At 33.0% G+C, this 26282-nt stretch overlaps 2 protein-coding genes across 2 annotated transcripts in view; both read left to right on the forward strand.

Annotated features, from left to right (window-relative positions):
* The first annotated feature begins 1492 nt into the window (after nucleotides 1-1492).
* Ets65A (DNA-binding protein D-ETS-3) overlaps nucleotides 1493-26282 on the forward strand; it is a 158399-nt gene continuing 133609 nt past the window's right edge. Inside the window, exons 1-3 of the mRNA XM_076407008.1 lie at nucleotides 1493-1631; nucleotides 6203-6416; nucleotides 6473-6617. Of these exons, the coding sequence (XP_076263123.1) occupies nucleotides 1627-1631; nucleotides 6203-6416; nucleotides 6473-6617 (364 nt within the window). The 5' untranslated portion in view covers nucleotides 1493-1626. The remainder of the gene's footprint in view (nucleotides 1632-6202; nucleotides 6417-6472; nucleotides 6618-26282) is intronic.
* Nucleotides 20901-21984, forward strand: LOC143198063 (carbonic anhydrase 2). Its single transcript, XM_076407010.1, has one exon. It carries the CDS (start codon nucleotides 20975-20977, stop codon nucleotides 21899-21901), a length of 927 nt encoding a protein of 308 aa, XP_076263125.1. The 5' UTR covers nucleotides 20901-20974; the 3' UTR covers nucleotides 21902-21984.

Here is a 26282-nt window from a genome sequence, read left to right on the forward strand (position 1 = left end):
TTTCTATTACATCTTTCATCTTTACATATTACGAAAAAAAAACACGAAACAAGAAATCACGTACATTTTGAGAACAGGAGCTTAACTTTTAAACTTTCAATCCAAATAAAGTGGAAATACTGCCTATACGAACTCACATAATATGTTTAGTTCAGTAATATTTAATACAAACCTCTACACCTAACACACTTTCTAATACTATGTTTGCCACTCATTTTTACTTACGTACATGTATGATGTTGGTACTGAAGTCAAACAATCAGAGATATAGTTTTAAATTTCATAGGAGAACTGAATATGTTAGAACATGTCAAGATGCAGACTTTGTAAAATACTTGATGAAGTACACAAGAAAATAAACAGAAAAATGTTAGCAATTAGCGATTAGCGATTTAGCAAAGGTAATGTGATACAATAATACAATAATAGAGCTAAAGGCTTAAGAAAATCAAACTTCCATCATCAAATGTATATGGTTTAAACTGTTTTGTGTTGTGCTGTGGTGTTTCATGTGTTGTAAAATGGATATTTTGGTAGCTATGTGAAATATATGGTAGCCATGTCTTAGCAAATATATGGCACTTTATTTCAATAAGATTGTACTCACAGTTCTCCTTATTACCTGCACTTATAAATTTTCTTATGCCAAATCTTATAGTTTTATATTATTTTTTACGGTTCTTCAAAATTCTACCACATTTCATGGTCAATGTGTCTGAAATATTCACCCACTTCAATTCTATAAAAGTTTTAGTATAGTTTTTAAAATTATTATTTCAATTACAGTCACCACTGATAAATCGATACAGGGTAAATTTAGGCACTAGCCTTAATAAATCCCGGTACAATCAACCTCATTCAATTTTCGTTTATCGTTTCTTTCGGTTGGTAGTACAAAGCAAATGTTTTAGCTCTAAAATATAAAATAAATAATCCAAGTAATATCGAAACGCATTAAAATGTTCAAACGTTGGAAAGCGTAAATAGTGGTCAGAAAACGGTAAGTGACGTCAATGTTTCGTATCGCTTCTTATTGGTATTTGACTTAACATGGCGAATTTTGAAAATTTGCGCTTTTATTTATGGTCAAATCTTAAACTTCTAATTTTAAAGTGAATGTATTTTTAATAATCTGTAATGGTATAATATGTTATTATTATAAATCAATATTTATATGATTCTGAAGCCGATGTATTATATATTTTTACTCTGTTTTTTGTATTAATATATAACTAGAGAGTTTCAACAATGTAATACAATTTCCATAATATTCCGATTAATTAAAAAAATATAAATAAGGAGTTCGTGCACGTTGCCGTAAAAATTTCTTGTCGCAAGAACAATATACGTTTCGGCATCGGTTTTTTGTCTGGCGGTCGGCGCATCACGCTAAAAATAAATTTCGTAAAACGCTGCATAATGAGATGAGGGAGCTTTTCCTGTTCTCTAATTGAAACGGAAGCGAACAATCGCCAGTTCGGACGCGACAACCGGCGCTGCCTCCTCAAGTCGTCGTCGCGCCACGTCCGTCACGAGTCATCGGGAAAATGTCGCGAAAAACGCGTCCGTGTCGTCCGTCGCTTGACGCCTAACTAGAACCGTTGATACCTATCGATCTGTCACACCATGAGGTAAACCGCCACTATCAGAGATAACACAGTTTTAATTTAATGCATGCCGTTACATTGTTTTTATTGAAACGAATCTAAATTCAAATTTTTTACAAAATTATTCATCATTTATCTAAAATCAGCTTAATGTTATAATTGTTTTATATTTTAATTGATTAATTTGAGATATCATTCAACTAAATTAAGAAATGCCAAATGGCATTTATTAAAATAATTTGTTAAAAACAAATAGCAGGTTTATACCTGATTTGCAACAAGTTGCTCGGCCCTTTCCTGTTTCAAAATCATTTAGAACATCACATTTTTGGCAATATTGCATGTTTATTATTTTCTTTGAATTATTTTTTTATAATATATTTATTAGATACGCTTAGTATAATCTTAATTTACAATTAATTTATTACTACTTTTCCTTTGTACTTGGATTAATTCACAAGCAAGACGAGTGCGAGAATTACATCAATATGTATTCCTTAACTATAAAATTATAATAACTTATATACTATATCAATAGTGTACACTATAGCTATAGTAGTACTATATCAATCTCCTGACATCCTGAACACTATCCAGCAGTTGTATTGCTTCCACGTTGGTATGATTTAGTAATCGATTTGATTTTCAGGTCATCGTGCAGTTCTTCGTTGGTTACGTAGCGATAGCCATTGGTAATCAATCGAAGAAACTTGTTTTGACAGCGTTGTTTGACTAGTTGATTTGAATTTTTAGTGCAACCCCATATTTGCACTCCATATGTCCAAATTGGCTTTATAATTGTCTTAGAGATCAACCTTTTTGATTTTAGATCAAGTTGAGGGTTTCTTCCGACTAACCAGTATAGTTGTTTTATTTTGGTTATAATGTTTTTTGATTTTTGTCTAACATGATGTTTTCAATTTAATCTATTGTCAAGATGGATACCAAGGTATTTAGCTGATACTGCTTGAGAAATCGGGCATCCATTGAGTGATATAGTTACGTTTTTTTTTATTTCGCCGCAATGCAAAATTATAGTGGACAGATTTGGAGCTATTAAGTTGAATTTTCCAATACTTCGTCCATTTCTATATTTTGTTGACTGCCACTTGCCTTAGGCAGAGATATATCGTTTGCCATAATAATTTTGTCATCAGCAAAGGTTCCAAGTAGTATTTATTTTGTTGCTAGAATATTAGCAGTGTAGAGCTGATATAGGAAAGGCCCTAAGACGCTACCTTGTGGAACTCCAACCAAAATAGTTTTAAATGTCGAGAACGCCAATTCGTGCGATACTCTAAATTTTCTTCCGAAAAGATATGACTCCAGCAATTGACAATAGTTACGCGGTAACAATTTGTTCATCTTACAAATCAATACCAAATGCCAAACCCGATCAAAAGCTTGTGAGACATCCAGAAATATTGCAGGGTAGTATTTGTTTTCCTCAACCGCTTTTTCAATAGCCGCAGTTACTCTGTGCACTTGATCGATTGCTGAATAGTGATTTCGAAAACCAAACTGGAAATCTGGTATTATTACAAAATTTTAATGCGCTTAAATATTAGTTTCTCAAATAGCTTTGATATTGCAGCTAGTAGCGAAACAGGCCTGTAAGATTCGACTTGTTCTGCAGGTTTGTTAGTTTTTTGAGCATAATCCTTTGTGCCACTTTAAAGCATTCCGGAAAAGCATGCTTCAGCCTTAAACAAGCATTAAATATATATGTCAACATAATGATTGCTTCTCGTGGCAGTTCCTTCAATAATCCATGTCAAACGTCATCTATACCAGGTGCCTTTTTAGGATTGAGGTTATCAATTTCAGTGGTAACTTCCAATGGAGAAATTAGATTTATATCTACATCGGGTTGATAAACAAGAGATATATCCATGGTAGATTCTATATCATTATGTTGAAATATGTTAGCTAAATATTGTGCGAACAATTCAGCTTTTTCATCGTTATCTTCGAATTATGAAATGTATGTTAAGTTTCCTCAGAGTCAATATTTTATATATTCGGTGCTTGCATGTACTGCGATCTTTTTTTTTACTTTAAAAAAGCATTTATTAAAAATATGGCTGTATTTTTTGCAACAATACAGTTCAGTTGACATCGGTAAACTAAAATAAAGAATTTATGGCAATGAATATTCCTTCTCGGTGCTTTGAATGTCGCTCCTGGAGTAACTCATTACTTGTGTGCCCTTATCGCAATGTACACATATTTCATCGCCAGTCACAATACGTGATAGAAAACACTGCTCTTTTTACCTAGCAAGCAAAAAAACAATTTTGGAATACTGGGAAATGAAATTTTCCGCCAAGAAGTTATGTGACTGTAATAAACCATTACAAAAATATTGATTTCCAATAATAATATAGGGTTTTTAAAGACATATTTATTATAGAATTAACAGTGGGATTGTCCCCCTTGGTGGCGCAGTAGTAAAGGCGACAGGACGGTCAACCTACTGTTGAGATAGTCGCAGGTTCGAATCCTGCTGGGGCATGGTCGTAAATTCATGTTTATGATTGTTAAATATTTGTAATTGTCCTAGGAAAGAGTGCAAACAAAGTCCGATAAGAGAAATGATCCCAGTCACGTCAGTAACCAGGCTGGGACTGTAAAAACTTGATCAAATCAGATTGCTCAATAAAATATATGTCGCGCTTAGCTTGGTGAAGTATAGCCTATCGAAATACTTGATGTACAAGCAACCACATATTTGATATTGACTTGATTGACCATGATGGAAATTCATTGACACTTGTTGAAGGCCTGAATTTAATTAATAGTTTTCTTTATACTTTGAGAATATATGGTCAGTAGTGAATGTTCAGTGAGTTCTATCATAACCCAATTCCTTTTGTCTAGTTAGCATTCGAGTCTATATAACTTTTTTTCCAGGTAAAATATATACGTAGAATTATCAAAAAGTAGTCATCTAGCCTATTCGTGTCATGGTACCCATTTTAAAACAAAATATAATTTTTAATATCTTAAAAATGACATAGCAAAATTTAATATATCTTATAGCTTTGTCGGTTCGGTTCTATAGGGAAAGATATAGAACTAGTAAGGTTTTATTGTTGTGAAATAATAGTGTGGGTTAATATTATATTGTACTGTAGATATTAGAGTGTAGTATATATATATATATATATATATATATATATATATATATATATATATATATATATATACATATATATATATATTTTTGTTTCTGTTTAGGGATGATTGATAGGGGGAAGCTTTTTAAGATTATGAATTTTATAGAAAATATTTTCAAATATCATTCAATAATATATAATATTTTATACATTCCTGTACTCTGACTCTTGAAGGCAATAGCTTATAAACATTAATCACTGATGGTAACTGAATATGGAGATAATATAACTTGATATTGATCGGCTGTTTTCTATGGATTTACATTATTAGATTGCTCTACAAGAGAAATAAAGTTATGGTTAAACGTTTTTTAATCTGAATTTTTTTACATTAATACAAATTAAGTTTTTCTGAATCAAAAGTCTTAAATTTTCACAAAAACCTAAGCTTTAATCTATTGGATATTTTATAGAGTTGATCAGTTATCTCTTCTTTTGAAGGCAACATTGTTGAATATTATTCCTGTGTTGCCTTATTCAAAATAAAGAACACTATCTGTAAAATAACCGCTCTCTTTCAGAATCTATTCACTTCTCTTCTCCTACATTTAGGTTTATGTTCAGATAGTTCGGTTTGTTTAGGTAACATCCTAGATTAACTATAATTAAAATGAACTTTGTCCATATATTACCTCATTTTTTAATATTTCCCAATGTCGTTTAGAAGTAACAAACACAATTAATATTAACAATTAATTTTTTTTTGATAAAATATCTCATTACTTATTATGAATAGTATGAATAGTAGGTTGATATTGGATTGAAAACCATTCTGCAGTTATTCGAAATATTACTTGATATATTTTAGTGGAGTTCGGATAAAAATATCTGTAATGTAACCAAAAAAGGATTGAAGATGTTCAAAATCCCCTAGCCATTAACATTACAGTTTGAAAACTTATATAAAAATATCCTTAGTCCAGAACTTCTAGCAAAAGCATTGTAGGTTAAGGCGTAACGCTATAAAGCTGCTGAACCAACATAGACCATTGAAATTTGGACAGCAGCTTGCAATTAAGGATGTACATGTATCAAAGGTGGATTGCCGTAGCTAAGTTTCTCAACTGATGACTGATGGAAAATTTAGGGACACCAAAATTTAGGAAACCATTTATACAGAGTATACTATGGAAATTTGACTAAATTAGCGAAATTCCGAATATTATCAAAGGCAAACTCACAGATACTTACAAATAATTTTGATACAATTTTTAGGGATGTTTATATAAGAAAACAACCACGTACCTACCTTTAATCGTTTCCTCAGGAGGGAGATACTATATATCACCACTAATACGGTCCTGGTTATTTGAAAAAAAGGACCGTCTAATATGATGTGAGATTTGATGCTGTAAAAGTTTTTTTAAGCCATTAGAGTTATGAAAACAAATATTGATAGAACAATATTTTTTCCAGGAAAAAGTGCAATATTCGTCGTAAGATGTACGAGAGTTCTTGCTCGTACCAGGGAGCTCTGGAACTGAAACGTAGTACCGCCACCTCATGTCCGCTCGGCATCAAGACCGAGGAGTTTGCGACGGCGGCCGATTGGCCGGCATACCGATTCTGTAATCCCAGCACCTTCGAACAGCTGAAACAAAGCGTAGAAAAAGCTAAAGCGGCATTACAAGTAAGAATTTTTTATATCTTATATAATTCATCGATACATTATGTGTAATCTTTCAGGATAGGACGTCATTTTTTGGTAATACCAGCGCTTTTAGCGATCTGTACAACGTCACCACTGCTAGCACCAGAAACTCACAGGACAGTGTTCAAGATGGAGGTAGTCGATTACGAGACAACACTGACATTGATGTCAAACGTCCAGGTACGTTCAAATAAAGTCGTAAGTCATAAAATTAGTTAATATAGAATATATTATATAGAATTAATTAAACTTTTTGATATTTTGGTGTAATTTTCGGTGTAACTCTTAACATTTTTGAGACTGGAGTGCAATTATATTCGGGAGAATTCCACAGATTGTAGAGCTAGCGAGCTAGTCTATTTATTTCCAATATCTCTACCATAAGACAAACGGTGGTGAATACATAAACACTGGTCAAAGTTCTCATACTCAAAGAAGTGATGTGAGTTCTCTGGTTCACCATTAGGTTAAAAATTCGCTCGAACTCGGAATTAGTGTTGTGAAGACTTTCAACAGATCAATAGCATATATTACACTTAATAGTTTTGCCTATGTCACATTAAAATAGAATGAATAACCAGAATAGCATCATTCTTCAGTCAAACATTTACCATTTATTTTGAATCTTTATATTGAAAATCACTAAACTCATGGTAATATGGACCTTCGGATTGTACATATTACACACAAATGTATTTCGGATCTTGTCATTAACATATTTTTCTGTTTTTACATGAACATTTTTTATTTTGGTTACAATTTATTGGATTAATATTTATTATGCAAATATTATATGGCAATAGAAATAACTAATAGCTTGAGGTATATGAACAAGAATTTCTCAGTCAAATTATTTGTATAGCAGCAACAAGCTGCTATTATACAACTCAAGAACTTGAATTATCATACTTCTTACTTATTAAACAATACCAAAAACTAATGCTGCATACTGTGATAGATTCTTGTTTTGCATACCACCGATTTTGCATATAACCTGATTGTTTTTCCTGTAATTACGTGTGTAATCAGAAAAAAATCTTTTATAAAATTGAATAAGGCTGATATTAACTTTCTCATGATAAAAAGGTATTTATTTAGAAAAATTGGAAAGCAATATATATTTAATGTATTTTGATTAATTTTTCATATTTTTTATATTTATTTCCCATAGCAACATAGCAATACCATTTCGAAATAACGATGTTGGTTTTACCAAAACGATCCAATCGTTGATCCATTTTCACACCTCTTCAACATTTCGAAACCATGAGCAATATATTTTGTGACCACGCTGGGTGCACTTCATATTCAAGCTATAACTGTCTATCTTTCATAACTCTTGGAATGTGTAGCAGAGCATTTTTAGGCAACATGATGACTTTTGTTGGAACTCACTATTGTTGGCCTGTTTTGCGACATTAGATTTGTTCAAATGACGTTAATAGCAAAGATGTACAGCAAATCTTTATAGCCATTATTACATGATTAGTAAAATATTCCGTTACGGAGTCGATATGGATGGTTCTTCAAGCTTAACTCATGACTTTTGCACTTGCAATTATCACTGTAGGTCAATGGTAGGCCTTTCATCAAAGCTGACAATATACCATAGTGGATGGAACCACGATGTTCGAAATGGCAATTATATGCAGTAGCGATTTTCTCTCATTTAGGAGCATCCTCATCACATATAAACGTCAGGAAACGGTTAACTTATAAACTTCTAAGCCAGCTGAGCATTCTTCAAGAGTTTAAGCTGTGTTTTCCTCCAATAAATCTTGTAATTTATTACCTTTAAACCTCTTTGGACTTCCAGGCCGTTCGCTGTCATCTTTTCTTCCAATCTCCATCCAAATTCTCTCTTGTTTTAAATCCTTGAAATCGAAATTGACAATTGGAACATGATGGAGCATCGCTATAAGTACTTATGTTCAAAAGTGTTTGATCGACTATAGATTTCTCTAAATCAAATAATAAAAGTAATGAATATCGAACATTCAACTTTGGGCATTCCATAATTAGCGTCGGTACACTCTGAAGAAATTAATATTAATAAAAATTATTTTATATATTTGAAAGAAATTTGAAAACCATAAAATTTAGTAGTTAGGTCAAGTTGTTTAACGGTTTTTTTACATTAATACTTAGCTTCTTCATTAATATATATCGTTGGACACATACATGTAAGTATCTGATATATATGTAGTCACCCTCATTATAACAAGCATAGTATCACACTCTTACATGATAATGTAAGAGGTGATGGGAAATAATTCTAAACATAATAGAAAGTTTTAACGTCTGAGCAACTATCTCAATTTGATATTGACATTTATAATATTCATTTTGCGTTGATGAATATTAGTTAGTACATGATAGATATTCAATTATCACACTTTCTGTCCATTATTCCATCCTTTAGTTTTATGGTATATTAATTTAAATCGAAATCAAATAACAATAAACAATAGAAATGCGATTTAATTTTAAATTTATGTCAAAACATTTAAATTTATTTATCGATTTCGACCTAAAACGATCACAATTTTGATGATCGAAATGCGAGGCGAAATAAATTCGACAATATTTATGACTTGTTATATAAAAATAAAATCGGCGAAATATAGTTTATATAATATATATATATATATAGATACCTTTAACATATAATAGTTGTAGGGGTTTTAATTAGTGTTTAAATTATAAATAAAAATGGTTCTTTAATACTGTCCACGGTTTTATTTTATATATCGGGATTTTAGATAAAACTATCTGATATCTAAAAATGAATTTCAATGAAAACTTATAGTTTAGAAAACATTTTCCTTATTACTGAAGCGTCTCTAAAACACTTGAATGAAAACACTAGTAATTGGATACCAATTCAAGACTACATAGCGAATGGCCAAGAAGTTCGACATTTCGAATTCTTTAAAAACTTGCTTAAATCGATTTTAGGTTACCTAAATACGCGAGAAGTACATGCTATTTGTCATGACATGTATCTATTATATGTCATAATAGACACATGACTGTCCTTCAATCATTATAGAGAGGCTAAAAATAATGTGTCACTCATTTAACATAAATAAACATAATATAGTGTAAAATTGAGATTTGTTTTTGAAAACAGCTGCAATCCTTCGAAGAATAGATTCGTAGAGAATAGTTCTCAACGTAATGTTACTCTTCACACTTTTCTCTAAAATTCTCCATAACGAATTAATTATGTTGAAGTCTGGCTATTGTGCTGATCACTGAAGATGTTTGATGTTAATTTAATGCTCTTAAAATCAAGATTAAACTATTTAGTTGTGAGTATAGGAATATTATTATCTAGGAAATATGCTTGAATTTGGAACCAAAATTCTAATTATAATAAGAACTTTATCATTAAGATTACTGATATTCATTCGCAGTTATCCGGCAGTGATAATTAGAAGAAAATAAATTTTGTTCCGCAATATTTCCTGATGTTGCTCAAGCTTTCGAGAAAGTTTGGCTTGAGCGCTTAAAACATAAAAGTAAAATGCCTGACCAATATTCAAAACGCTTAGAGTCATATATAACTGACCAATACTTCAAAGTCAAACAAGAGGATGCCTACTGTGACTTGAGGAAGATACAATCAGGTGTACCACATTGAAGTGTATTGGGGCCAGTCCTTTATCTGCTGTAGGCTATGGACTTACCTACATTTAATCAAAATATACACATACAGAAACAGCTATAGCCGAAATAAAATGATGGCGCATCAAAATGTTTACAAATAAATCAGTGCGTATTGATTTCACCGCCAAAAAGATTACACAAGCCAGTATATATAAATCAGCCATATAATCATAAGTAATCCCATATGGATATACAGTCCAATGGCATGACCCGTGATGTTAAACTCAGGTGGAAGTAAATGTTTTAAAAAATTTTTAGAACTCAAGCTAAAGTATAAAAAATTGTACCTGGTTATTGGGTAAATGAATGAAGTCAGTATGTACTTACGATGTTCAAATCTGCAGTTTTATCATCCAAAGCAATAGAAATATCATACAAATAATCCAAAAGCCCAAAGTATCTATAGCAGAATAATTACTTTGTAATTTTAAAGCCGTAGCAAATCAGGATAAAAAAATAAATGGCTTATTAGTGTTAATTTACTAAATGCCATAATAAATAATAAAAGAAAAATTAATTGAATAGTATTATTCGATGTATTAACTAATAAGTTTAGATGAATCCGTCGAATAAGTCGAATTTTGCTCTGTCCGACTGCCAGTTCCGGTTTTTACATAACTCTGACTAACTTTACATAATAATGGCGTTTAATGAAGTTTACTTCAAAAGAGGCTTGTGAAAATCACTTGTTTCACCTTTTCATCCAGAAAGGTTCTACAGTGAAAGTTTGTGCATAAAGGCTTTTACATAAATTCGTTTTGAAAACGTAAAAAATACGAAATTATTTTTCCCCCAATGCATTATGTATTCTTAATTTCCCAACCCTTACCAAATATAACACATAATTATATTTTTTCGCATAAACATAAGAATTATCCTGCGTGTTAATGAATTGGAATAGAATGAAGCACAAGAAAAAGACGAAGAAAAAAGGGAATAAAACCCGTGACGCGGAGCGGGGAGATGGGGGTCGCGCCATTATTTTTCTTTTCAGCGTTGCCGTGGCCTTCCGCAGTTCGGCGCAGAAAACACCCTCAATTAACCAATTTCGAGAAGGTCTCGCCAACAAAGACCTATTAACAGTAATCGCCGCGAGCCCTCTTTTAAAAACCGGGAGACAAAAAAGAAGACAATACGCCACAAAGGAGCGGCGACGGCGGCCCCGAAAGAAAGAGAGTCCTCGCGTCCCGACAAAAGTTTCGCGGGAACAGAAAAAAATAAAGAATGGCCCGATACAATGAAACAGGAATAATAAAAGACTGTTCCCGGGAGGGCGGCCGATTCATCTTCGGTCGTTAGGAAGGGGGGCGGTGATGGAAAACAAAAGGGAATAATTCCTCCAAAAACAATTAGACCTCTTGGTTATACTTATGTGGTCAACGAAACGTCAAGCAAATGGTAATGGTGCATAATGTAATGGTTTATCTGGACTGTACCTATAGTTTAACGTGGTCTCCGAACCACGGACCTCGGCATTAAGCCTACCGACTGTAAGTGCAAGTAACCAACTTAGAAATCATCCCAATAAACAACCGGTCTTACCGAGCCTGGTTACTAGGGTGACTGAGATCATTTTCCTGGGATATATATATATATATATATATATATATATATATATATATATATATATATATATATACTAAATATATATGCTGAATATATGTACTAAATTGGAGACAAATCGTACAATGAAAACAAGAACAAGAATACATTAACTACATGGCAAAGATGACGCAATAATTTCTGAACTGCTGGATTGGTTGCCACAGTGGTAAAGGCGACTGGACGGTCCTCCTACTGTTGCGATAATCGCGGGTTCGAATTCTGCTGGTATGTTCGTATAAACAAGTATTTACAAATTTATCAATTACCAATAACGCGATATTGGTGAATCCTAATGAAATGAAGTATCGCTAGAATGGAAAAAAATCAACCAACATCATATCATTAAAAGTTAGAAGCTAGAATATACTCAAAAGCAATAACTCAAATTCGAATATTAATAAAATAAAATTACCAGTAAAGTATAAAATTATAATATAATAATGTTTAAAAATATAAGAAACTACTAGATTATAAGGAAATTGTGCAAAAGGTGTTGGCTTCACTTACTCTATAAGTAAGTGAAGATATATATATATATATATATATATATATATATATATATATATATATATATATATATACAACAACTCCAAGGAACATATAAAACATATATATAAACAAGTATTTACAAATTTATTAATTATCAATAACGCGATATCGGTGAATCCTAATGAAATGAAATATTGCTATAATGAAAAAAAACAACCGGGCGAAAAATGAGACCGTGAAGGGGTGGCGGGTTGATCAGAGGGCGAATCGATATAGGTTATGGTATCGGTTCGGAGCCCGACCGACGTTCAAATTGATAGTGACGCGGTTCCGGGCTCTAATTGACGTGTGTGGAGTGATTGATGCGGTTCATCCGGCCGCCATGTTGGATCGCACCGCATAATTGCGTCCCCTTATCGTCGCGTCGATTCGCGATTGTTTTCGCTCCATCTCTCGTCGACATCGCCAAGGCTCTTTCTGATACGTAAGGTTTTTCGTCGAACAAACATCTAGTACAACTTGTTTTAATATACTACAGTTCATTTAGGTAACAGAAAATGAAATAAGTGTAATATTTAAAATAGTATAGTGGTAAATATGAACTATACTTATATAGCTTGGCTTTATTTTTGTAAAATACACCATACATGTTAAATATATCAAGTGGTCAACTTTTTTCGATATATTCCTAGAGATACAAGTGCTGATCAATCAGAGCATTTAGTGTCGACCAAAGCAATAAATAGTACGAAGAGATAGTATGTGATTTAAATGCTTGATGATAATGATATGTAGTTCTTCGTGTATTTTAGAACATTTCTGCTTGGAAATATAACGATATTCCCATATTCTCTCTTCTCATATTCTAATAAAATTCTTCATTTGCAATTTATAAGGATTTCCAATGATGTATATACACTGTGGACTCGCATTCAATGTAACCTTGAAATTTGTAAAAAAATTAAAATCCAATAGGTTTTTGGTGTCGTAGAACTTCTTCACCATAGACCAACATTCTTCACAAAATCTCGCCACAGTACTGACTTCGAATAATATTAGTCTCCTGTTTTTCAGGTGGATTTCTATGGTTTTAGTCATTTTTTTGGAGTTGCTGTTGTTTTCCATCCAAAAGGTGGATTTCCACAAGAGTTTACTCACTTTATTCGAAACGTTTGCATCAAAAGGAAAACATTCGAGAATTTCGAGGTAAATTCTACAACTGTTGGACGACCAGAGGTGTGATTTTCTCCGAAATTTTCATCGGTGATAAACATTTTTTACAAGAATCCTGAAGGTAGAAGCTTCTGGACTGGCCAAACAATAACTTTTGAATGTTACAATCAATGATTGAATAATCTGAGCAAAACTTGATTAGAGAAATGCAACGATTTCGTTGGCAAGGAAACAGGCAACCATCATCAAGCTTACGTTGCTCGCGAGATTTAGAGGTTTTGAATTTGGGATGTCCAGTTTTCCTATATATGGCATATTTCATCACGCTTGGCTCCATCGGAATGCCATTCATTCTGGTCAACAGCATGCCTTAGTGGATCATCATCATCATCATAAATTCATAGCCGATACGGCGAGAGAACCTGCTTCTCAACCTACAGTCTGTTGTTGGTGCTGCATTACGTGGAATATTTTCGTCACAGTTGGCGATATCGACCGCAACTGTTCTGGCCAGAATAAATTGACCTCCTAATGTAAACCTCTTAATTTTCAAACCGCGTTTTAATCTGTGTTAATTTTGTTTCGTCACAGAAGTATGTGATTAATTCTTCATTTCGATAGACATGTCCAGACAGACTGTTCACTGAATGTCGCGTTTTAAATGAACGGTTTCTTGAAAAAGCTGGATTTTAGTCTTGATGTAACATTTCTTAACGCAAACCGACTTAGAGAAGCTAACATTCCTGCAGCTTAGCCGATTAATTCAGGTCGTATATGATTTCACTGGCAGATGCAACTTTTTCTTCCATATTACATATTACAAGTACAAATATGATTTCGAATTTAAATATGGCTGATAGATCGAAAACGTAGGAAAATATACGGAATTAGACTAATTACTGAATGACCACCCAACATAAACCGAACACCAATGTGAGACAAGTTGCAATTTATGAATGATTATAAGCGATGAGTATGATGAATTGAACTTCTCCTTCTTCATTGAGGAATGATCAATGATAGTTTCCATCAAATCTTCTGATAGTGTCCCCAACCAAATCAATTTCTAGGTCGCGATGGATATTAAAAACGCGTATATACCAAGGGGCATCAACAATACACATACAGCATCTTACTTACATTGGGATCACTGGCATAGCTTCACAGCTGAATTCCATAGCTCCACAGTGGTTCGAATCGCCATATTTTAGTCCAGTTTGGAACTTTATCAAGAGAAGATTGGAGCTAATACTGCCGAATCATCAGAAAAGTAGCAGTTCTATTATATAATATTGTAGGGAAATCACTGATTAAAAGGAGATAAAGCACTGGTCAAAGCACTTCCTTGGGATACGCCAGCCTTTGTCGTTTTGAGATCTGAGTATGATCATTCATGTTTAACAAATAAGTATCGATTAATCGAATAAGATTTTAATACCAGTGAGAGATGCTTATTGAAAGTGACTTCATATTATATAGAAGGCCTTTGACAATGACAATAGAGCACACACTTTTATTTTCAAAAATTTTTTTTAATTAAATCTGTAATTCATTGTACTTGGTCAATTGTTAAGTAGGCATTCATGAAACCAAACTGGTGAGATGATATCAGCTTTCTTTGCTCGAGAATAAGTTTATAGCGTTTCACAATCAATTTCTCAAAATAGTTTAGCCATTGTTGGTAATAAAGAAATAGGGCGGTATGATTCACTTCACTTACATTTTTACCAGGTTTTGGTATCATTATGACTTCAGCAGTTTTCCATGAATTTGATGCATAGCTTAAATCATAAATTAATAATTAAATGGGTTGGTTGACTTATCCAAGGGCTTTCTTTAGACTCTTGCTCTCTTAAGAACCTATCCCGACCCAAGGTCGTAGACAGGTGCTTCTTCCAAATTAAAGTGATACTTAATTTAATCCGAAATGCCCTAGAAATAACTATTGCAATTATCTCAGAAAAGTTATTGAAATTGAGGCATTGTAGAGTGCTCATTCCTTGGTTTGGATGGAATTTTCTTCCAGATGTTTTACAAATATATTTGTTTTTTCAAAACTATTTCTGAATGGGAATATTGTTACGTGACTGTAGGGATTGTATTGTCATTTAAATCATATTGTAATATAAACAAAATCCTTAATTCTAAGTAAGTCACTCCGCACTACTCATTTCCAGACGTAACCACACAGTTTCGAACATTCCTCCTTAAGAAAGGATCAAAGCGATAGTTTCGCTATCGCTTGTGGACAGCTAGCACTAATAGTAACATTTTGATATCTTATAGTTCATTTCCAATCATCGTAGGGTGAAGACGTATTTTTAATACGCTCCAAGCTCCAAGATACCTTTCTTCAAAAAAAACCCAGTATTTTATTACGGTTATTTATTTGAGTGTTAAAAACGCATTACAGATGCGGCTATCCGTCTCTCTGTGGACCTAAAGTGTAGTGAATACGGGTTTACGTAACCAGACAAAAAGACTTCATTTCATTTTTCTTAGTGTTAAAAATTATTTTCCCTTATTTTACAACAGTCCTTTTGAAATTCATTTATAGTATTTTTGGTCAAAAACTAGCGCAAGAAATTGAGTGAAAAATGAAGGTACTGAAATAAACAATGTATTTATTTTATTTTTTTAACTTTGGAAGTAAATAAAATAAAATATTAACAATCTAAAAATGGCAAACCATAGCGATTCAACCAAATCACCTGCACACTATGATATAAGATTAGAATAATCAGCAATAACGCAAGCTCCACAAACAGAATGGACTACAGTCATTAACAAAAAACGATTGAGAATCCCAGACTGAACAAAATATTGACTTTATGATGGTTTCCTAAACACATTTTACGGACAAACATTATTTGAAAATTCCCAAATATAAACTTTATTATACAAATCACCCTGGTGATAAAGCACATGGAAGTACAGCCATAATCATTCGAGATGATAAGAAAAATTCCGCAAAGACTACCTGCAAGCCACCAGTATAACCATAGAGGAAGTCCATGAACCATTAATAATGTCTGCGATTTATTGCCCACCCAAACATAACAACAAGGCAGAACACTTTCAAGAATTCTTCGGTACGCTAGGTAATAGATTTATAGCCGGAGGAGAATACAATGCAAAATATTTAATATGGGGTTCAAGAATAATAACCTCAAAAGGTAGAGAATTGCTAAAAACAATAAAGACCGATAATTTACAACTTATCTCTACTGGTGAACCAACATATTGGCTTTCAGGTAGAAATACAAAACCAGATACTATAGATTTCTGTATTACAAAAAATATTGATACAAAAAAGTGTCATGCAGAATCATGTTTCGACCTGTCTTCTGATCATTCACCAATAATAGTAACAATTTCTTTAAAAATTACCATCAAAGATAAACCCCCTTCTATTTGCAATAATAGAACTAACTGGCCCTCATTTAAAGAAAACTTAGACCGAAACATCTCTCTAAACTTACCGTTACAAACTGAAATAGATATAGAAATAGCAGCAATAGACCTTACAAAAAATATACAGGGGGCAGCTTATTCCGCGACTCCTAATAGTGAAACATTTCTAAGAAAAAATACACATATATCATGTACAATATAGTAAAAGATAGCAGAAAAAAGAAAATTACGACTGAATTGACAACAACAAAGGTCTGAAGAGAATAAAAGAAAATTTAATAGGGCAAAACAAGAGCTGAAAGAACTAATCCAAATTGAACAAAACAAAGGCATTCAAGAATACCTAGAAAACTTGACACCAACTGAGGCTACAGACTATTCGTTGTGGAAAGCAACAAAAAAGCTTAGGAGATCCCAGCAGCATAACCCACCTATTAAAATAAACGAAAATAATGGGGCTTGAAGCAATAAAGAGAAGGCCGACGTTTTCTCAAAACACTTAAAAAATTTCTCACTTAAAAAATCACTTTGTGTGTCCATATGATTCGGAGACGTAGTGATAAACATTGGTAATTAATCGTAGAACTTTCTTTTGAATGCGTTAGATCATTAGTTGGTTCGATGTTTTAGTACAATCCCATATTTGTACCACCACAGGTCCAAATCGGCTTTATGATTGACTAATAAACCAATCTTTGATTTTAGATAAAGTAGAGAGAATCTTCCAACTAACCAGCACAGTTGCTTGACTTTGAGTCTGTTTTACTCTGCTTTTTGTCTCACCTGATGTTTCCAGATTAACCTACCCTCCAGATATATTCTGAGGTATTTAGCTGATCCTGCTTGGGGAATCAGGCATCCGTCAAATAATAGAATTAAGCGTTTGTCAATTAGCCGCATGGCAAAATTAACATGGACAGATTTGGAGCTGTTAAACTGTATATACCGGTCTCTAGCCCATTTGTAGATCTTGTTGAACGCTACTTGTACTTTTACTAAAGCCTAGGCAGAGATACATGTTTTACCATTATAAGTGTGTCGTCAGCAAATAAAAAGTCGTCAGTATATAGAAATAGTCCCAAGATATTACTTTGTTGAACTCCAGACGAAATAAAGAAAGAAAAGAAACTGTTGACGCCAAAAAAAATACAAAATTTGTTAATATATATTAAGTCCCTAAAATTACTTTTATTAACTTTTGTTCTTAGAGTTATCACTATTCTGTTAAGTGAATTCTGCACGCAATAAGTGATTCAATACATCATTTCGATTAAAACGCGTAGCTAAACGGAATTAGTAGGAAAGTTATAGAAATCGCCGCCCGGTCCGACAGATTAAGCTCGACGAGGGGCAAATGATCACCTTCCATCCTCGAAACCCTCCACGTCGTCCTACCACCCACCCCCCTCCCGCCGCGCCGCCCTCCGGAATCCGCAACGTAAGATGGCAATCCGGGGGATGATTCCGGGCCCTGTTCCGGTGTAACCATGGCAACTCCCGGCGGCATCTTATTGGGCCGATAGCGGCGACCCCGTCCCTTGCCCTTCGCCTCCGCCGCCGCCGCTACCGCCGCCGCTGCCACCGCAACGCCTGATAAGCGACGGAGAGCGTCGCCATGCCGCTGTCACGCCGTTCGACCCCCGCTATTAAAACTATCCCGGTAGCGAGCGCTTAAAATTATGGATTTCGAAAATTATTATACTGGTGCCGCGCTGTTCCTCCATTGATATACTTTTTGGTGGAGTTTAGAAACTCAGACGAAAGCTCAGTTTTTTTTTGAATTACGAGCAGAACGATAATTCAGTGGAAATAAGTGGATAATAAAGCTTACTGAATCATTTCGTAGTTCCTTTCTTTATTAAATTCATGTAGAATGTTAAATTTATTCGGTAAATTATTTTTATAGTCTTTTTACATTACTACTTTACATTTATAAAGGATTATTTAAATGTCCTGAATCACCTAGATGGAAAATGAATAATTGGTGCTAACTTCAATGTAAAAAATACAATATAGGGATCTGGATTGACGACAACTAAAGGCAACGAATTTCAAAAACTAGCTGCTGAAATTAGATGTCATGTAACTAACACGACAACTGGAAAATCAACTTATTGGCCGACCGGTCCAAAGAAAACCCCAGACCTGTTAGATGTTTTCATAGTTAAAAACATAACATCCAATTTATAGAAACATCCACAGTTATATGAAATTAGAAGAAAGCTTTAATCTAAGTTCGGAAATCACAGCTGCGATTATGACACTAAGTGAAAATATAACGAGAAAAGAACAAATAACCAACATTAACAAACAATAAAACATACTGGGAAAGATTTTCTGAAGAATTGAACAATCAAGTTCAACTAAATGTACCCTTTGAGATAGTCGAGCAACTAAATTTTGAAACAGAAAAATTCGTTGTGGATATCCAATAAGCTGCTAGGAATAATAGTACAGAAATTAAAGTGCAAGTACAGCGGTTAATTATCCGAAATAATTCAAGGAAATTGTAGCTGAAAAATGAAATATACGAAAAAATTACAATAAAAATCATTTGCTGACCATTTAGTGAAAATACTCAAACCAAATAAAACTGATATTGACCATAATGTGTCTGATGTAGAATGTTAAAATTCAATGATTCAATCAATCACGCCGAAAGAAGGTATGAAAACTATATTCAGCTATATTCTTAGGTGTAACATAATCCGATAAGTACTATAAGCACGTCGATAAGGTGACGGTATCATGACGGTCTTGTTCAAGAATACATTGATCTATTAAAATCTTACATTACAGCCAGAATACTTAGAGTCAAACAAAAGCCTACTCTTCATTAAAATAAGCTAAAGGAGGTGTACCACAAGGAAGTGTACTTGGGACAATTCTTTACCTACTCTACACATGCCAGACGATATACTACAAATGGAAAATACTGCGATGGCTAGATTTGCGAGGAAACCACAGGAAAATTACAACAAGTAACAATAAAAATAGTTCAACCCAAACCTGGAAAATAAAAATTAATTAAAGTAAATGTTTGCGGGCTGGAGAGACTGGAAGGAACATGTGAAAAAGAAAAGGGCAAAACTGGAGTTGAAATATAGGAATATATATTGATTAATTGGAAGAAAATCACAATTATCAATATATAATAAATTCTTATTGTATAAACAAGTGTTGAAACCTATATGGACATATTGCATTCAATTATGGGGATGTTCAATGAACAAAATTCCACAAGAAGTATTGTAGATGCACCTAGTCAGATACTATTAGACTGACTACTTACCCCGAGACCTTCAGAATCCGACTGTCACTCAGCAAATAAAGATAAATGTAAGGAGACATGAGGACAGACTCCATTCTCATGTTAGTATCGAATAAATTAAGCAATAAAAGTCAAAACAAAAATTCATTATTTTAAAGTCTCCTTTTACCAACTAGGGGTTTATTTTAGTGCTGGACCTACGTAGTTTAAGGTTAGCTCCGAACCACCGTCCTCGACATTAAGCGTACCGACTGCGACAACTTAGAAATCTTCCAGAAGATATCCGGTCTTACCAGTCTGGTTACTGGTGTTACTGCGATCATTTTCCTTGTCGGATTTTGCACCCTTGCCTAGGACAATCACAAATATTAAACAATCTCAAACATAAATTTACCACCATGCCCCAGCAGGATTCGAACCCGCAACTATCGCAACAGTAAGTGGACCGTCCTGCCAAAAAGCCAGCCAAAATATATTTTGCAACCTCCTCAACCATTACCCATCATAGCAGAATTGATAAAACAGCACAAAAATAGGCGGTTGAAACGCTTTGATGTGAAACTTACAGAAATACACAGAACAACGAGTAGCTGATAAATATTTTTCCAGCTTAATCCTTTGAATACTTCTAAATATATGGGTTACGTTAATGTTCCCTTTATAGGAGTTAGAGAACCTTTTGGCTAATAAAAATAATAACAATATTTAGACTGTCATTCATTTCTTATGAACTTTGCCCAACTTTTAGTCTTATTTAACTAAAAAATGGCAGATTCATGTACCTAATATATTGAATTCCATTTCTGATATTTCAGTTTTGACATTTTTGTCACGTTGACGGTGACTTTGTTATTTTTTATTGAAATTTTATCGACCTAATGATTTTTAATCGCGACTTTCCCAAATTTTCGTCATGGAATGTATAAGGAATTACCTACCCGACCAGGTCGGTCTTTACTATTACTTTGTCATCGCCATATTCGTATTTGGAGCATTATACCTCAACGACATGTTCAACAAGCTGAATAGCAACTCTGGAAAGAGACGGGTTATCAATTACGGCTACGACTTTCACAACGGACCATCGGTATGGAAAGACATATTTTCGGACGCTGGAGGAACAAAACAATCGCCGGTGAATCTGGTGACGGCATGTTCGATTACAGTACCATCCGAAATAGATCCTTTACAATTCTCGGATGAATTTTATGATATACCCATTGAAATGAAGCTGTATAACAGTGGTTTGAATGTTGTCCTGTATGGAAAGTGGAACGGTAACATTAGACCGTTTCTAGTAGGAGGCCCACTAGAAGAAACAACGTACAGTTTTCTTAACATAAGGTTCCGATGGGGTCCAACAAACGACGAAGGTTCGGAACATATGATCAACACCAAAAGATTCGCGATGGAAATGCAGGCTAGCTTTGTTAACGATAAAGAACAAGAATGCGATGTTCTGGAGGCAGCTCGGACTGGCAAGCTACTCATTGTTAGTTATCTATTTTCGGTAACGCCCATCGACAATCCGTACTTAGAACCAGTAATTCAAGCGTTAAGAAACTTGAAATTACCGATGAACTGTGTAGTGATATGTCCATTCCCGCTGAAGCTGTTGATGCCCATATTCTCGAAAAATTATTTCTACTACGATGGTTCCCTAACCTTTCCTCCCTGTACCGAAGGGGTGAAATGGATTGTACAGCCGGAACCGCTGACTATATCCGATAGACAACTGAAGAAATTCAGAAAACTAGCCAGTTGCTCATTCCGTCCTATCACATGTAATTCAAGACCTGTTCAGCATCCAAATGGAAGAGAAATTTTATTTTACGACTGAGATTATGTGTATAGTTTTAGTGTTTACTAATTTTATTGAAATTATAGTGTCTATTATAGAATCATATATTAAAAATGAATGTACAAAACACATATTTTAATAAAAATTGTTTTATATTATTCATTATTTAAGACAAATTTCTATTATACAAAAAGTAACTTCGAATCGAAATAGTATTTTAAAATATGGACCAATGGGCAAAACGTTCTATATTTGAACCAATCTGTATTTACCAGGAAAATATTACAGTCAGTATTTGAATCGCTTGTAATTAAAATACCTAACTGAAATACAAATACATATTTACTATTTGGATTTAAATTAATTTTGCCCAAATTGAATTTCGATTATTTTTATTATTACAAGAAGTAGGAAACAATGTGAAGTGACCTTGTGGCATGTCGAATCTTACATGCTACAATAACGGCCTACAAAATACTCAGAAATATTATTCTAGATGTTGAACATGTATAGGGTGCCAGCAACGACGTCCAGTAAACAATAACGAAAATCTGGCAAGCCCGATACGTTGAACTTGGATATCATTGAAAGGTATTTTGATTGACTATCGTTCAGTTTAAATGTGCAGCCGTCCACTGTCCTGTACTTTATATTCTATAAAATGTCAATAAATAACGCTACATCATGTAACCATCACTATTTTATTTCGTGCTACTCCATTCATCAAGCCATTAAATCCCCAAAAATACTTGGAAGTAACAGGAGCAGCAGCACTAGTAAAGAAAATCATGATTTTATTATTTTTATGGATTCGGACAGTGATCAACTCTACTATCACTCAAGTCGATAAACGATAACGGGTCAGCTACCTAAACGATAAAAGCAATATGCTTAAAATATAATACAAGTTGGTGCTCAGCAGGAATTAGAGAAAGAGTGTTTTCTTTAGCAGGTTTTTTTATATTCCAATAAGAGGCTGCTTGTTTGATAGTAATTTTAAAAGTCTAATGTTCATGAAAGGAAATTATTTTTTTTTATTGATTAATAGGCTGTGCTAGATTAGTTTAATTCTATTTCCTTAACCTAATGTCTGACTGTGTTTTGTAATTTGTATTTTGATTTTTCAATGAAAATAGTTATAAAACTGTGTTTTGTATGTTAAATACACGACTAAAAATGTTTTGTATTGCGAATTTTAAATACATGCGAGTACTTTTGTAATTTGTATTTTAATGTAGATTTAATAATTTTAAATGCAATTGAAAACAGTTATTCTGGCAATAGAAAAACCTTTCATCAGAATAACTGGTAGTTGAACCAAGCATCATTCTGGAGTATACAAATATTTTTTTGGCCATTTTTATATATGTTTTAGATGATTGTCGTGTTGTAAAACTATATGTGGATTTCCAATTATGATTTCACTTCATATTAGTTGGTCATGGTTCTAGTTAAAGTAGAATTATTTGATATCTAGAACATTCATTTATCTATAATGGTTCTTTGTTTTCATAAGGTTGTTCGTCTTGTTTTCTTAGTAGTGTTAGTAGAAGCTACAAAATAATTAAATAAGTGCAATTGCACTAGTTTATCAATGTAATTCAAAGTAATTCAAAGGAAAAGTTATTTAGGTATTTCCCAACAAACATCTTTATGGTTGCATATCTCGAGTAATAATGAAGTCATAATATAGCGTATCTGAAAACAGTCCATACACTAGATGTAATGTTAAATCCATTTATTCACTCAGTTAAAATTGTGTGGTGTTAAACGTGAACCTCATAACTAGCCGTTGAAAAAGTTAGTGAAATTCTTAAATATAACCTAAGGGAAGCATCTTGAATTCTACATAACTTTACAATGAAATATTTTTAATTTTTCTATTTGTAAGTTATTGTTCTAAAGAAATAAGATCGGATCATTTTTAAAAGAAAATATTGCAGCCAAGCCTTATTGTCTTCCAGTCTTCAAAGTGCCAATTTTTTATGTATCCACACGGACATCTATCTATCCGTTCGTCTATCATTTGTTTCAGTCTCTGCAAAACATTCTTAATGGTGCAAAACTGCCTCCAAATCATGCAAATCGTGTCAAAATCACTGACTGAGTTATAATTTTATTCGCCACCAAATATATGAGTATATTCACTTTGAAGCGCTAAATCGCATAGTTGTGGTTGTAAAAAAAATAAATATTTCTATTTCAAAATATTTTTTAAGTCACCAATTATCATATATTAAGAATTATTAAGACATTAAAATACCAAATGAAAAATAAATATTTCTGTTACACCTTTTAGTAAATTTGGTAAATTTTTTAAAATGTTAAAAGATGACTGCACAGTTTTTCAGAGTTAGAGCGACCCAAGATATTTATTCTCCTTCGCCTGAGAGAGTTAACAATTATTATTATTCATTGATGGGCATCTTCTTCTACGAAAGGTAAATCGCCATAATTTACAGTGAACTCACTTCATAAACATTTATGACGCCACAACGTGGCAATGTTGTCGCCTTAACTTTAATTTTTCGTTTATTTTGGCTTTGATATATAACAAAACTCTGAAATGTAAATGTAAATAAAATAATGAAATTAAAATGATGTTATGAAATACAATGTATACAGGCACAATCGTTTATATTGTATGGTTGTTTTACTACATTTGCATTGAACTCCTTTCGGCAAAACCTTTGAAGTAGTTATGTATGTACGTTTGTATATGTAGTCGTATCCTCTAGTGGCCTATTCCACCAAATTAACAATTGTATATTCAACTAATGTATTTCCTTTCTTATTTCCTTCGCTGCTGTGTTTCTATCTCACCTCTCCTTGTGAAATCATTTTGATATGAGTATATTTCTCCTTAATCTGTTCTGTTGCTACCTGTGTACAGTTTTCTTACGAAATATTACCGATCTCCTGTATATATTCTGATTTAATCACTGCACTATACCTAATTGACTTGCCATATAATCTGTAAAAGAATTGGTATCCTATTTTCCCTCCTATATTTCAACCAAATGCTCATGTACATTGGACTTTCTGGAATTATCCTATAATAATAATTTACTCATCTAGTTGTCTCTGCTCTTACCACACATCAAAAAAGTTTCATACTGTCATTGTCATTTTCTGAGTCACTCTTCAAGTCAATAAATAAGCTTTTAATTTCCAATCTATCTAGCAGTCGATACCAGCATCTGTCAATTTTTCTTCTGTGTGTTTGGTGATGTTCATCCAAACCGAAGATTTTATTGTAGACAGTGCGTGTTTAAACAAGTCTTAATAGTTTTTCACCATGTCATCATGTCCATATAATAATTTCATGCCACTTCCAGATCAATTTGATTGGATTAAATATGATACTCTGTGATCATAGTTTTCTGCAATCTGATCAACAGTGTTTCTTTTTAAGCCTGTCAAAAAAGGAAATATCCTAAAACAAAAAAACTTAATTTATATTTACTAAGAAAATTTATTTTAAAGAAAATCATGATTTTATTATTTTTATGAATTCGGACAGTGATCAACTCTACTATCAGTCAAGTCGATAAACGATAACGGGTCAGCTACCTAAACGATAAAAGCAATATGCTTAAAATATAACACAAGTTGGTGCTCAGCAGGAATTAGAGAAAGAGTGTTTTCTTTAGCAGGTTTTTTTATATTCCAATAAGAAGCTACTTGTTTGATAGTAATTTTAAAAGTCTGATGTTCATGAAAGGAAATTATTTTTTTTACTGATTAATAGGCTGTGCTAGATTAGTTTAATTCTATTTCCTTAACCTAATGTATGACTGTATTTTGTAATTTGTATTTTGATTTTTCAATGTAAATAGCTAAAAAACTGTGTTTTGTATGTTAAGTCCACGAATAAAAAATATTTTGTATTTCGAATTTTAAATACATGCGAGTATTTTTGTAATTTGTATTTTAATTAGAGTATATATTTTGCTCAGCTCTGATATTCATTTAAAATAACTTCAATAAAGATGATCAGATATAATAATTTTAAATGCAATTGAAAACAGTTATTCCGGCAATAGATAAACTCTGCATTCTTATCTTTAAAATCAATACATTAATCGATCCGTTTTTGAAATCTTTATATATTCACATAACTCTTACACATTTTATAAACCTTTCATCAGAATAACTGGTAGAATTCTGGAGTATACAAATATTTTTTTGGCCATTTTTATATATGTTTTAGATGATTTATCGTGTTGTAAAACGATATGTGGATTTCCAATTATGATTTCACTTGATATTAGTTGCTCATGGTTCTAGTTGAAGTAGAATTATCTGATATCTAGAACATTCATATTTATCTATAACGGTTCTTTGTTTTCATAAGGTTGTTCGTCTTGTTTTCTTAGTACTGTTAGTACAAACTACAAAATAATTAAATAAGTGCAAT

Source organism: Rhynchophorus ferrugineus, unplaced genomic scaffold (assembly GCF_030347505.1).
Source record: "Rhynchophorus ferrugineus isolate W39M unplaced genomic scaffold, kcgeb_rfMv2 rfM6, whole genome shotgun sequence".
Classification (NCBI taxonomy): Eukaryota; Metazoa; Arthropoda; class Insecta; order Coleoptera; family Curculionidae; genus Rhynchophorus; species Rhynchophorus ferrugineus.

Coding starts and splice junctions, on each gene's coding strand:
- LOC143198063 (XM_076407010.1), top strand. CDS start 20,975: ATGGAATGTATAAGGAATTACCTACCCGACCAGGTCGGTCTTTACTAT.